This window comes from Phoxinus phoxinus (assembly GCF_949152265.1).
Source record: "Phoxinus phoxinus genome assembly, chromosome: 8".
Taxonomy (NCBI): domain Eukaryota; kingdom Metazoa; phylum Chordata; class Actinopteri; order Cypriniformes; family Leuciscidae; genus Phoxinus; species Phoxinus phoxinus.
Window position 1 is genome coordinate 23,065,333 of NC_136883.1, and position 15,223 is coordinate 23,080,555.

Here is a 15,223-nt window from a genome sequence, read left to right on the forward strand (position 1 = left end):
CTAACATTTTTCTTGAAATGTGACTACAATATTACAAGATTGCAGCTAAAACTATCCCAGTTTTATCAACAAGCTCTTTTGGCCTGGAAGCTATGTCATTCTCACAACTTTTCTCCACACACAAGTCCATTTTATGGAATAATGAATGCATCACTAAAGGGAACAAGTCACTCTATTTGCAGAAATGGGTCGATAGAGAAATTATCTTTTTAAAAGACCTTTTTGATTGTAATAAATTACTTAACTGAATCCTTTCTCAGAGAGAAGGCATTCCCAATAACGTTCAAAGAGTATAACTCAGTTTTCAAATCTTAATTAAGATTGGCATATTAGAACTAATGACAAGTTATAAAAACAAAACAAAATGAAGTTCCTGGTTTTAATCTTACTCTTTATATAAACGGTATGGATATTATGAGCAGCAATTGTAGGCCTACTAATAAGCATATCAGAAAATGCTTTCTAAATTTAAAGAAAATAACACCTCGTGGGAAATATTTCTGGAATTCTCATTTTACTGAGATTAATTGGCATGGGGTGTGGCTTGTTCCTTTTAGATTTTGTATCACGAACAAAGTTAGGGAATTACATTTGAAAATATTGCATAATATATATCCCTCAAACTTGTTTATCTCAAAATTCACGCCTGTTGATGACTTTTGACGTTTTTGTAGAACAAGAATCGTTAACTCATCTCTTTTATGGTTGTTCATTTTGTATTACATTCTGGAAAACATACAATAACACTTGAAGGGAAACAGATTATCACCTATTTTTGATTTATAGAAATGTATGTGATATTGTGAATCTCTTTATTTTAGGTAAGTTCCATATTCATAAAGCAAAATTTTCCAAATCAAGACCATGTTTTAAATTATTCCAAATTGAAACTGACAATTTTTAATCTCTTAAATTGGTAAAAAATAAGAAAGATATGTTAATAACTGATATATACCTAAAACTTGTCAATTAAGAAAAAAATCCCTCTTATCCTTATAATTAATGAAGTTTGTAAGTCTGTATTTTTGTTTTTTTGTTAATTTATTAATTTTATTCCTGTTATTTATATTTTGCTATTTGTATTCTTTGTTTATACTGTGATGACTGAATGTTTGTAAATTGAATTCTAAATAAAAAATATATAATATATTTTACATCATTTCCTGAGTCGGATGCTGCACATTTCTTGGACACTGGACGATTTCTGAAGATTTTGTACGTGTATTGTCGGAAAAACTATTGTGAGCAGGAACTGGCAAACCATGCCCATATAAGGACCGAGCTTTGTGGATCAAGGATGAATGAGTGGTAGGATTGTGCGTACGTTTTTCCTCCCTTTCTGACCAGAGACAATTGCTCAGAACTCAATTGCGGAAGAAGGATCTCGTGCAAGCAGCATTGAATAGAAGAAGAATAGAATGAGGCATTTATATAGGCTAGCGCTTTCATATGTAGGCTACTAGCCTACTGTACACCCAAAGCACTTTACATTGAACTGGAACTGAGATTTAGTAAAACCTAATTTATATTGAGACTGCTAGCCTATTTGAGCAGTAAATTTGATTTATTGTGATACTGTTATTTTTCTACTTTAAAATGTTACTGTATTGTATTTAATTTAATTATCTGGTTCTAGATTTTATTTTTTCTGGAGAACGAGAAGGGTATTTCAAAGGGTTATCATTTGGAAGAATTGTATTCAAATTAAAAAAATATTCTCTACATTAAATGAGCCAATTAGAAACAATTTGAATAAATAGGTAAAAAATAAATTGTATAGGCTACATATATTAATAGAGTAAGGGTAAATTAAATGTATTAGCTTGAATCTGAATAGGTCACATAAAAGAGAGAAACAATTAATAATAGTGATAAACTAAATAGTAAATGTAACCTTAATTATATAGATTTATATTTAATTTGTTTGGGGCAAATCATTACTGTCATCTTGGTCATTTTATATATATACTGGTCCAAATCTTGAAGCGGTGTAGCCTACTCCCTTCACGCTCATTTACATATTTCACTGGTGAATCGTAATTTCGGAGTTCCATTGATCATGGCTTTTCATAGTCGTGCACGTGCTTAACTCAGTCAACCTGCTCAAAGTTTATTAAAGTTAAACTAACTCAATTCAGCTGTTCTGAAACCCGTAAACTCAATATCGTTTCCAATCTCAGGATAAATCAACTCAAAAGTTAAATTTTTAACTCAGGTTGAACCCAGGTTGAACCTCCTTATTGAAATAGGCCCCAGTACATTTGTGTACAAATAGAATCGCAATTCTGAAACTTTATATTCTTTTATAAAAGACGCTGAGAATAAAAGTAGTGATTTGAAAAAAAAAAAAACAGATAATACATGTGTTTGTGGTACAGCCGTAGAAAAGTTGCTCATTGCAAACGCATAATTATGTGAAAGCACAATAGCACGTGCTGCTCCTGCTATTGTGCAGCATAGTATGCACAATAAAAAAAAATAAAAAAAAAGCATAGGCCTAGTAGGCTTTTCGATACTATGGAAGTCATTAGTGCCCATCAACTGTTTAGTTACTGATTCTCCAAAATGTTATCTTTTGTGTTCAGCCAAATAAATAAACTCATACAAGTTTGAGACAACTTGAGGGTATGTAAATTACCAAATTAAAAGAAAATGGTTAACTATCCCTTTAAATTGGATTTTGTTTTTAATTTGCAGCAACACTGCTTTTGCATGTTACATCACACTTAAATGAGCATTTATTGGCAGAGAAACCGAGAATTGCCTTTAGATACTGTAAAAATTCCAGACAGACATCTGGTTACACTCAAGGTCAGTAATAGTCAGATTAGTGCTTGAAAGATATGGATTCCTCAATGATTGATTCTTACATTATCATGTAAGCGAGTGTACACCCTAATTCTGAACATAAGGTTACATTTGGCCCTTAGTTACAAGTTAACATACATTTGAATTTATCTTTTATAGAAGTAAAATTTCTGTCAGTCAGACCACCTGAATTAGACCACCAATCATTATTATTGTTGTACAGTATAGGCCCATTTCATAATATGAAGATTTTTGATTATCAATGAAAGAACAAACCAAAACACATAGATTTAAAGATTTTATGACAGGAATATACAAAATACAGTTTCAAATTCTGCAAACATCCGCAGAAAATGGCTGACACAGTGAGTATTCACTGACATTAAGCAACATCTTTCCCACAGTTTCTCATGTTTGTTTCCTTCCAATATCCCTTTCGTTTCCACCACGCCTTTCAAAGTCTAGCATGTTTCGGTTACGTCACAAGATCCCACTGAGTTTTGTAATGAGTGTCAGGCGGCTTGTAGCTGTGACCCCTGCGCTACTGGTGGGGCAGCAAGGGTGGCGACATCTTTTCTGAGGTTCAAGGATGCGAAAAGTGTGTCCAGGATTCCCAAGACCTGTAAAAACTCCTGCTGAAGTTCTGCTTCCCGACCCAACAGCTCCAAAAGACGTTGCAGCAACCTCTCGACTACAGGTGACTGGGGAATAACCTGCTGATACAGATCTACACACACACACAATTTCTTATGAAGAAAAGCATAGAAAAACAATTCTATTTCGCAACCAGCAGTTCACTTCTTCATTCTCACTTGCTCACGTGCACATGATATGATGTGAAACTCACCAAGCACAATATCCCCGACTGTGAGCAGAGGGCGAGAGAAGCGTGGGTCAGTGATGTACCTGAAAAACAATACCCCAAAACATCCTTTAACCTTATGTCTGCATTTTTTTATTTCATTGTTTTTACTAAAATATTGTTATTGTCTTGATGATGTGTGGTGACCTTGAGTGTCAAGAAAGGGGCCTATAAATAAAATGCATAATAATAATAATAAGCTAATTTATGCATAATTTCTATCATATCAAGTTATTATCACAAAATACATGTATCGTGGCATTAAATGCCTTGAATCAAGAAAATGTGGTCTAGACTCTTGTGGATAGTTCATGCTTCAGTTTTTTGACCTCCTGTTCTGGGTCACTTTGTGTTGTGTGACCCAAATTCTCAAAGTCACCACACCCTGAAAACCTGCTTAAGAATTTCCCAGTGCTTTAACCATTCTAAGAAGTCAAGTTTTTGCCACAAGAATGTAATAGCATGCATTTCACAGAATATTAACAGTGCTGAAACTCTTAAGAGTAAACTGTCTAAAGGTCAAGTCAAGTCAAGCTTTTATTAAGATCCCTTTTGGGCAATTTGGTTGCAGCACAGGTAAACAGACAACAAACTGACACATGCAATACATCAAAATAACACATTACAAATGACAAAAATATAAAAACCTTAATAAATACCTTTAAGACTTATTTAATAGTCTAATTGCACTCGGAACAAAAGAGTATTTGTATCGATTATTTTTATCTATTTTATCGATCTAATTTTTGATCTATTTTAATTTCTGTTAAACAGAACTGTCGAGCTTCTTTGCTCTCTACCTATAATCTTCCCACTGTTTTTGACTAATGTTTTCAGTGCATTTTTGTATTTCACACTAAGATTTCCAAACCAGCAGATAATGGAAAAGGACAACACTAGCTCTATATAAGACTTGTAGAATAATTCCATCAGAGTTTTGTCTATGTTAAATGATCTTAATTTTCTAAGACAGTAAAGGCGCTGCTGTCCCTTTTTACACAGGGCCTCTGTGTTCAAATCAAACCTCAATTTTTTATCAATAAATGTTCCGAGATATTTATAACTATCCACACATTCAACCTTATTGTTCTTAACAAATGTGTCTTGGGAAGAATGTGCTTGTATTCTAAAATCAATACTCATGTCTTTTGTCTTGGATACATTAATCTGCAAACAGGCATCATCACACCACTTCACGAAATCATCAACCACTGGACCATGGCACGTTTCATTTTCTTCTAGAAGATTTACAATAACTGTGTCGTCTGCAAATTTTAAAAAGTACCTATTTTTATGTTTACTTAGACAATCATTTGTATATAAAATATACAGTAAGGGAGACAAAACACATCCCTGAGGAGAACCTGTAGATGTTGTCGGGGGGCTGAAAGACTGCCATTTACTCTCACTCTCTGAGTTCGTTCAGTTCAAAAATCTAAGAACCAACCTACCAAGTTAAGATCAAGACTAAAATTAGAAATTAACTTAACTGCTAAAATATGGGGTTGTAGAGAATTAAAAGCAGATGAGAAGTCAATAAATAAGAGCTTTGCATGAGTCTTACTACCCTCCAGGTGCTGCAATACCATGTTTAGTAGAGTTGCTGTTGCATCTTCGACACCACAAATCCTTAGTTTTGTCTAATAATTCTTCTTTTACTAATTTCTCAAAGCATTTAATTATAAGGGATGTTAATGCTCTCGGCCTAAGGTCATTTAATGTTACAGCATGTGTAGTTTTCTGCACTGGCATTACTGTGGCTTCCTTCCAAAGTTTTGGAACTCTCTGCGGCAATTAAGCAGCAGCAGAAAGGTGAATCCCACACAGCCTTTCAATAACAAGCATATACAGACAACATACTTTTCCTTTAATTAAAATTATATATATATATATATATACACACACACACACACACACAGGTATATATATATATACATATATATTTATATATAAAATGTACAAAAACGAATTGATGCCATATCTGTACCATTTCTATCAAATGGACTTAATTAAATTTCAAAATTAAGATTTTTGTTATGACATTTTCATGACACTTTTCCAGTAAATTCTCATAACTGAAATGTGATTTTTTATTTTTTATTAATATGTAAATACAGTGGGGAGAACACGTATTTGATACACTGCCGATTTTGCAGACTTTCCCACTTACAAAGCATGTAGAAGTCTGTAATTTTTATCATAGGTCATCAACTGTGAGTAAAGGAATCTAAAACAAAAATCCAGAAAATCACATTGTATGATTTAAATTCAAGTAATGAATTTGCATTTTATTGCATGGCATAAGTATTTGATACATCAGAAAAGTAGAACTTTGTAATTGCAAACAGGTTTCTGTACCAAATATTGAGATCATAGGTTTCCTGTAGTTCTTGACCAGGTTTGCACACTGCAGCAGGGATTTTGGCTCACTCCTCCATACAGACCTTCTCCAGATCCTTCAGGTTTCGGGGCTGTCGCTGGGAAAAATGGACTTTCAGCTCCCTCCAAAGATTTTCTATTGGGTTCAGGTCTGGAGACTGGCGAGGCCACTCCAGGACCTTGAGATGCTTCTTACGGAGCCACTCAGTTGCCCTGGCTGTGTTTCGGGTCGTTGTCATGCTGGGAGACCCAGCCACGACCCATCTTCAATGCTCTTACTGAGGGAAGGAGGTTGTTGGCCAAGATCTCGCGATACATGCCCCAACCATCCTCCCCTCAATACGGTGCAGTCGTCCTGTCCCCTTTGCAGAAAAACATCCCCAAAGAATGATGTTTCCACCTCCATGCTTCATGGTTGGGATGGTGATCTTGGGGTTGTACTCATCCTTCTTCCTCCAAACAAGGCGAGTGGAGTTTAGACCAAAAAGCTCTATTTTTGTCTCATCAGACCACATGACCTTCTCCCATTCCTCCTCTGGATCATCCAGATGGTCATTGGCAAACTTCAGACGGGCCTGGACATGCGCTGGCTTGAGCACGGGGATTTTAAACCTTGACGGCGTAGTGTGTTACTAATGGTTTTCTTTGAGACTGTGGTCCCAGCTCTCTTTAGGTCATTGATCAGGTCCAGCCGTGTAGTTCTGGGCTGATCCTTCACGATCATTGATGCCCCACGAGGTGAGATCTTGCATGGTGCCCCAGACCGAGGGAGATTGACCGTCATCTTGAACTTCTTCCATTTTCTAATAATTGCGCCAACAGTTGTTGCCTTCTCACCAAGCTGCTTGCCTATTGTTCTGTAGCCCATCTTGTGCAGGTCTACAATTTTATTCCTGATGTCCTTACACAGCTCTCTGGTCTTGGCCATTGTGGAGAGGTTTGAGTCTGTTTGATTGAGTGTGTGGACAGGTGTCTTTTATACAGGTAACGGGTTCAAACAGGTGCAGTTAATACAGGTAATGAGTGGAGAACAAGAGGGCTTCTTAAAGAAAAACTAACAGGTCTGTGAGAGCCGGAATTCTTACTGGTTGGTAGGTGATCAAATACTTATGTCATGCAATAAAATGCAAATTAATTATTTAAAAATAATACAATGTGATTTTCTGGATTTTTGTTTTAGATTCCGTCTCTCACAGTTGAAGTGTACCTATGACAAAAAAAAATACAGACCTCTACATGCTTTTTAAGTAGGAAAAACTGCGAAATTGGCAGTGTATCAAATACTTGTTCTCCCCACTGTAAATAAATACACATTATGGCAGTAATTATTAGGGGTGGGAATCTTTTGGAACCCCACGATTCGATTCAAAAATATTTTCGAGATCAATTTGAATAAAAATCATTTCTCGATTTTGAATTAAATTTCGATTTGATATGTGCATTTATTATAGTTTAATGTAGTTTACTGTTTTGTGTTACTTTTCTCATTTGTGGTTTTCAGTAGAAAATCCTACTGAATTAAATTTGAACCTTGAAATTTATTTAGTTTTTTTCTCCCATTTTAGTCAACCCAATAATACATAAAAACAAATGCCCTTTAAGCTGACTGCAACCATTACAAACAGTCTTCTGTAATAAAGCAAGGCAGGCAATTTTATTTTAGATATAAAAAAAATAGGAACAAAGCAGAAAATGACAAACAATAGGACAAATACAATAGAAAAATATATAAATTAAATAAACTAAGTTTTTCAGGTACAGTGGCATAGGTTTATTTACCATGTAGTAAGAAATATTACCGAAATTGAATAAACAAATGTAAAAAAATAAAAACCGCTGTATAGTCTTCACTAATATGAATCGATTTAGATTTAACTCATACAAAGATAAAAAAAAAGTGATTCAGTCAAAAGCAGTGAGTGTTTTTATTTTATTTTAGTTAACATTAAATTAGACTGATGTCAACAGTATATGAGGCTGCTGTCCGTTTAAAGGGATACTCTACCGTTTTTTCATATTAAACTATGTTATTCCCTTAACTAAGACGAGTTGATACATACCTCTCTCGTCTCAGTGCGTGCACTTAATCGCTCTGGCGCGCCGCGACACTTTGATAGCACTTAGCTTAGCACAGTTCATTCAATAGGGGCCAAGCAGAGAAGCTACCAAACACCTCCACGTTTTCCCTATTTAAATACAGTTACTCGAGTAGTGTAATTCGACCTAGGACGGTGACGCAAAACAAAACGTTGTGCTTTTCTAAGCGTGTAAAGTGGATAACTATATTGTATGGCGGAAGATATTACTGCGCCAAGTCGATGTGCTCCCAATCACTTGCTATGGTATTCCGCCATACAATATAGTTATCCACTTTACACGCTTAGAAAAGCACAACGTTTTGTTTTGCGTCACTGTCCTAGGTCGAATTACACTACTCGAGTAACTATTTAAATAGAGAAAACGTGGAGGTGTTTGGTAGCTTCTCTGCTTGGCCCCTATTGAATGAACTGTGCTAAGCTAAGTGCTATCAAAGTGTCGCGGCGCGCCAGAGCGATTAAGTGCACGCACTGAGACGAGAGAGGTATGTATCAACTCGTCTTAGTTAAGGGAATAACATAGTTTAATATGAAAAAACGGTAGAGTATCCCTTTAAGAATGAATGCACGGAAAAATAGTTACATCAGATTTTCTCCCATTTGTTTTCCTTCGCATAACAGACTGTTTAAATTGAAAACTCCAGTCACACGATATGCATTTAGATATAAATGTGTGTATCTGTGTGAGAGAACTGAATTTGAGATTGCATGCATGCGAGAGGCGGCATCTGCGCACGTACTTCAGCTGCGTGTCCGTCAGCACGAGCACTGCATTGAGTCCTTGTTCGTGGCTTATTGTGATTAACCTCAATAACTATTAGTACCACGAAGTTAAAGAAGTGTAACACTTTAGAAAATGGATTTTTGAAAATTGTAAATCGATGCAAATCGGTAGAAAATAGAATCGCAATTCATTATGAGTAATTATTATATCTAAAAATAAAAAAAAAAGCTATATAACTAATTATATTCAGTAAGAATGAGAATAAAATTTAAATCATGAACATGTCTATCATGAAAATATCACAATGCAAAAAAAATCATGTCACCAAAATATGCTCTTTTTATCTTCATGCTAACTATATTGTTTTTAATATTTTAAAGTGAAATATAACCCATTCACCCATAAACAATTGTAAACTTTCATACATTAATGAATTTCAACAAGTCCCCTAATGAGGCTGTACAACATCAGTATATCATTTTTCTTTTTTCCGTTTGAACTGTTCATAAATTATCCCCTTCAACTGTACATGACATGAGCCATCATGTTTTATATGAGAGTCTGAAGTCATAATACTGTGTTACTCACTTTAGAAGGAAGTCGAGTATCCTGGCTAAGCTCGCTTCATCTCGTCCAGCGAGAGCGTTTTTCAGAGTTCCTCTGCGGTTGAGCTCCATCATAACGACCACCGCCACCTCTGGTTTACTGCTGCGTTTCCATGCCTGTGTAAACATGCACAAACATATACTGGTGCCTTGATCTGAATAGTTAAGGCTGCTCGATTATGGAGAAAATCATAATCACGATTATTTTGGTCAGTATTGAAATCACGATTACGTAACACGATTATTTCACATGACTTTGGGAACGTGTTGCATTTATTAAAATGACACCTTTCAACAATTCATTAAAAATGTGGAACTTTTGGAACTATTAAAATAAATAATATAAGAGAAAATACTTCAATAAGTATTTTAATAATTCCCGCAGGTCTACCATTTATAATGAGGGAAATTCCCCCGCAAATATTGATTCACTTTAGCAAGTAGATTGTATGAGTAGCCCAAATTAATCCACAGAGATTATAAAATCAAATCAATCATTTTAAAACTTTCTCCAAGTGTTCAGCGGTGCTGCGTCTTCTCTCTCTCTCTCTGTCTTTCAAAATGGGTTGGACAAGGCAAGCGTCGAAACTACACTCGCGTTTAGGAGTCGGGACATGACGGAATAGTCACTTGCAAAATCGCGCCAGCATTGCATCGTCACTAAAGTTGATCGTTTTCACTTCTTTATAAGTCTTATCAGTTTAAACATTCAAGCTGAGAGAGGTTATGGCTTCGGGAGGGGCTGATGAGGGGCGCGTGTCATTCAGAACACAAGACAAAATAAGAGTGTTCTTGCACAACAGAACATGGCAAAATAATCGTTTTTACTCGATTGTACTATTTTGGTGATCGTTGGGAGCCGAAATCGAAATTCAATTAATTGCACAGCCCTATGAACAGTTATATCAAACATGAAATGTCTTATATCCACACTTGTGTGCGTTTACCTCCAGAGCTGAGTCCAGGGCTTTGGACACCTCAAAGCTTTTTAGCTGTTTGTCATGTTTCTGTAGATGCTGCTTCGCTGGTTTATTGACCAAGAAATCATACTAAAAGAGAGAGACATGAAGAAAGTAAGACAACTGAAGCAAAAAAAACTTAAACATGCCTTAGTAAAAGGCACTAAAAGTAAATAATTATTTTATGAATTATGATATGAATATTTCAGCTGTTACATAGCAATATTACAGACCAATTTTAGCTGAAATGTTAACAAATAAGAAATTTAATTTAATTAAAATGAATTGAGAAAATACATAAATTAATAAAATATCACCTGTTTGGGCCCAAAGTTCTTTCCCTTGACATTGACCCGGTACGCTGGTCCCCGTCGCCTTCGATCAGTTAACATCTCTTTTTCTTCTTTTTGTTTCTTGTGCCTGACGCTCAAAACGCCATTGGTCATCCCAACGGCAACTATGCTATCATTAGGCTAGAGGAGAACCACAGTGAACAACACCTTAAATCAAGTGCAAGTGAAAAATCACTTTTATACGTTTATATTTCTTCCTGTGCAATGAACTAAACGTACCGCAATAGCCAGACTGAGGATGGATGCAGCACAGTCGAAATTATGCACAACCTTATAGGAGGAGTTATACACTTTGACATGCCTAACATGGAAAGCAAACAGAAGAAATAAATACCACTTTTTCACAACAGGGTCATAAAAACTGCACAAATAAGTACTGCACATTTCTTTACTATGGCTCAAACATGCAAACATACCGGTCCAGTGATCCTGTGAGCAGTTTGTTGCTTGTAGAACTCAGACATGCACACGTAACCGTTTTGTGATGATTCTTAAGAGAAACAAGCTGCTGTCCACCTTTCAACAGGTCCCAGATTTTCACATAGCGCCCTCCTGTAATGCATACACAAAATAATTTCAACATGACATGATATTTTATTATAAAACAAATAGACAAAGTTGAAATCTTGACTGGAAGAGCCACATTTAAACTGCTGTAAAATAGCACATCGGTTAAATACTACATTAATGCACCAAATCTATATATCCGCATTATGACCTATGAGAATACATGGTTGCAAGGGGTTCTAAGCATTAGTAACAACTGATGAGTGTTGTCTACCTGTGGACACCAGCAGGGCATCTGATGGGTACAACAGCACACACTCCACAGGGTGGCCATGTTGCATGGTCATCACACTGCTCCCTGTCCGCACGTCAAACACTTTTACTGTGTGATCATACGAACCTGCAACAAAGACAACCATTATTCAGGGCAAACATTAACTACTGTACAAACTATAACCTTTATGAGCATATTTAAAGAGCTAGTTCACCTCAAATTTAAATTCTGTCATTACTTTCTCACCCCGATGTCGTTTCAAACCCGTAAGACTCTCATTCATCTTTGGAACACAAATGGAGATCTTTTTGATGAAATCTGAGAGCTCTCTGACTCTACATTGACAGCTACGCAAGATTGAATTTAGTTTTTTATTCACATATAAACATTCATCAACTCACACATCAATTGTGGTAAACAGAAGCTCAAGCATGTTCGCTTGACGTGCGAGAAGAACCAATGAACCAATGCCATCAAGCAGGTTCGGTTGAGCTTCTGATTACCACAACTGATGTATGAGTTGATGAATGTTTATATGTGAATAAAAAAAGACTAAATTCAATCTGTTCATCATATAAAGTGATCATGTCTCTTCAGAAGATTTGTACTAAACAGCTCAATTCATATGGATTTGTTTTACGATCTCTTTACAAACTTTTTGAAGCGTCAAAATGGTAGTTGCATAGCTGTCAATGAAGGGACAGAAAGCTCTCAGATTTCATCAAAAATATCTTCATTTGTAGTAATTAATTACAGAATTTTTGGGTAAAGTAACCCTTAACCAATATCATGTACACAATAATATACACAGTACTGTAGTTTTTAAATTATTTCCCCATCCCCCAGCCATTGGTCAAACAAACAAATTCCATTCTGTTTAATATAAAAAAATTACACGTGTGCAGTTTTAACCTCACTGACTTGTTGGCACTATGAAACAAATAACTTTCTAATTGCTGAATATTTATGTGCATATTATTTTGATTTCTGTCAATATTAAAACGTATGGATCTGGCTAAGCCAAATTTAGATGGAAGGGGAAGTGATCATGTCTGAGATGTGAACTAAAAATAATAACCTGTGACAAACAGATCTGGGTTGAGTTTGCTGGGGGCGACAGCTCTGATATAGTCTGTGTGTTCAGTGAAAGAGCTGAGCTCAACAGAACTGGCAACATCCCAAACACGACACGACAGGTCATCAGACCCCGACACCACACGAAACCCATCAGACAGGAAAGAGGTTGCGTGTACCGCCCTGTGCATAAGAGAGAGAAGGAAAGACAGACTTAAGACAAGAGAACTGCTGACACAGGTGAATTACTGGGCTTAAAGAAATTAATTGAGAGATTCAAGTTATTATATTATTCAATAGTCGTTATTTCAAGCCAGGTCATACTTGGAGTGCCCTGTGAACTGTCTGAGAGCCCCTAGGCTTTTGATGTCGAACAGTCGGATGATTCCATCTTCGCTTCCTGCCACTAACAGCTTCCCGTCACCTCTGAAGCTCCCTCCATACGCTGTATCCCGAAAACGTGTGAAGCTCCGTGTGGGCTCTTGAGAGTGAGGTCCATATACGTGAATCTAATGCAGAACATTATAAAATCAGTATACCGCATTCGCGAGAGCAGCATTATGCTACCAACAATACTGTGATGAGTTCAATTCTCAGGGAACACACAAGAAAAGCTCACAAAAAACATGTCATGGGTTTTTTTTGGGGGGATTTGGAGATTTACAAAGAGACACATTTGTTAAAAAACGTTTAATAAAAAAAAGATAAAATAATACACTTTGTGTTTAGTATTTTTCATTATTTAAATAATATAGAATTTTGCATCAAAGTATTGAGATCTGACAGATTTTCAGAAACAATGCAATAAGTCACTTTGTATATTAGAATAAATAAACACATGAAAATGTAAATATGAGAGTAGTAAGAATATGTAATGAGAGAAAAATAACAATAAATGCACTCACTCTGGTGGAGGCTGTGACGGCATAATTGTGAGGCGGGAGAGAAGAGAATTCAATCTTTGTTACAGCACCAAACTCTTTAATCTGCAAAGCAGGCTGAAAGAAAAAACACAGACTGTCATCAACAGCAGTGTGTAAAGAAATGTTGACCAATTAAAGCTGCTAAGATACAGCCTTAGACATATAAATAATAAGCAAAAGAAAAAAAGTTGTCAGACTTTGTAACTTTTCCAGTAGAGCGTGTCCTCTGTTACTTTCTCTCCTAGTTTTGGATAGGTCTGAATTCTGGTGGGTTTAAACGAAGCCATCTCAGATTCTCAGCTGACAGCTGGTTCACTCTGGGGACCTGCGATATCACAACATTCATACGGACATCACAATGAATACACAGCACGTTGCAAGTATTTTGTATTGCAAGCTTGGACTGCAGCTTTATTTCGTTTCAACCTTACATATAACTTGATTTGGCAATCAACACAAAACAATAAAAAATAAAAAAAAACAGAACAACTCCCTCGAATATAATCTGCAAATGTTGAATAATACATCTGTAATAGACACACACACACACACACACACACACACACACACACACACACACACACACACATATATATATATACACACACACAATTTTCGGTTTAAATAAGGAGTCCCTATTTAATGTTAAATCTATTTCTAATAACTAACGTTACTTCTATCAACCATACACTTAAGTTATATGATAACAGGAGCTTAACTCTTGTTTGTTTATTCGATAAACAGCATCGTTTAATCTAAATATTATAATGTGTTTCTTACCTTATTGTGGCCTCCAAAAACAATTTAAACCGATTTTTGCTGGCTTTTCTGTACGTTACAGACTGCAAAACATGCGCAAAATCACGTTGATTCTACATCCACATGGAGACCGCCATTGTGTGATGTCACACTTCCGGTGTTGAACAAACTTTATTGTACATGATCTTCTTCCGAGAGCGTGTCTATGGAGCGTGGTACTAGCAAAGAACGTATATATACGTCAATATACGTTCCTATATATTTCTTCTATACTCTTTGGTACTAGCGATTTGTCTTCTTCGTGAACATAAAATGTACACCCAAAAGCCAGATGCAAACTGTGCAAAACACAAATTCATTGATCAATTATGGTTTCTTTGAATTCTTGTCAATGACATATTGCAAACACAACTTGTTTTCCTGAAGGATGTAGCGGCTATGACCTGGAGCCTGGAATATGATTAACGTTAACGGTAAATATTTTTCCAATATTAGCCCAAACATTTAATTTTAGAAGGCCTGCACAATGAATACAGTTTTTTCTCAGATGCTTTGGTATATTTCTCAGATCACATTTTAAATCCTCAAATCTAGGCTACCTGTTCTTGCGAACATCATAAAAGAAATGTCTTATTATTTCTAACAAATTACAAATGCTTTGGTACGTTCATGAAATTGATGTTGTACAATTGTCCACTGTTTCCTACATTATCAATTGCTTAAGTCATGTAAATCAAAATATATAGGCTACTAGTTCTCTGTTCAACAGTGTCACCCCATAATAAGCCAATTAATGTAGAATGTAAATGTAGAATGGTTGAACTAGTTGTCATAATCTGTCAAGCATATTATCTATACATTTGTATTGGACCTTTTTGGTAAATTAATTGTGGTGGAGAA

General features: G+C 35.8%; 1 protein-coding gene across 2 annotated transcripts; it reads right to left on the reverse strand.

Moving 5' to 3' along the window:
• Positions 1–2,688: 2,688 nt before the first annotated feature.
• utp15 (UTP15 small subunit processome component) lies at positions 2,689–14,607 on the reverse strand. 2 transcript variants are annotated; one of them, XM_079620520.1, is made up of 13 exons: positions 14,345–14,607; positions 13,762–13,889; positions 13,547–13,639; positions 12,966–13,150; positions 12,646–12,824; positions 11,568–11,693; positions 11,203–11,338; positions 11,006–11,087; positions 10,751–10,906; positions 10,422–10,523; positions 9,458–9,591; positions 3,656–3,714; positions 2,689–3,535 (listed from the first exon to the last, which is right to left on the reverse strand). In XM_079620520.1, exons 2-13 carry the CDS (start codon positions 13,849–13,851, stop codon positions 3,321–3,323), a joined length of 1,557 nt encoding a protein of 518 aa, XP_079476646.1. In that variant the 5' UTR covers positions 13,852–13,889; positions 14,345–14,607; the 3' UTR covers positions 2,689–3,320. The 2 variants fall into 2 exon arrangements, with proteins under 2 accessions (XP_079476646.1, XP_079476647.1); XM_079620521.1 differs by having other exon boundaries at positions 3,030–3,535; positions 13,762–14,091; positions 14,345–14,476.
• Between the last annotated feature and the right edge of the window lie 616 nt (positions 14,608–15,223).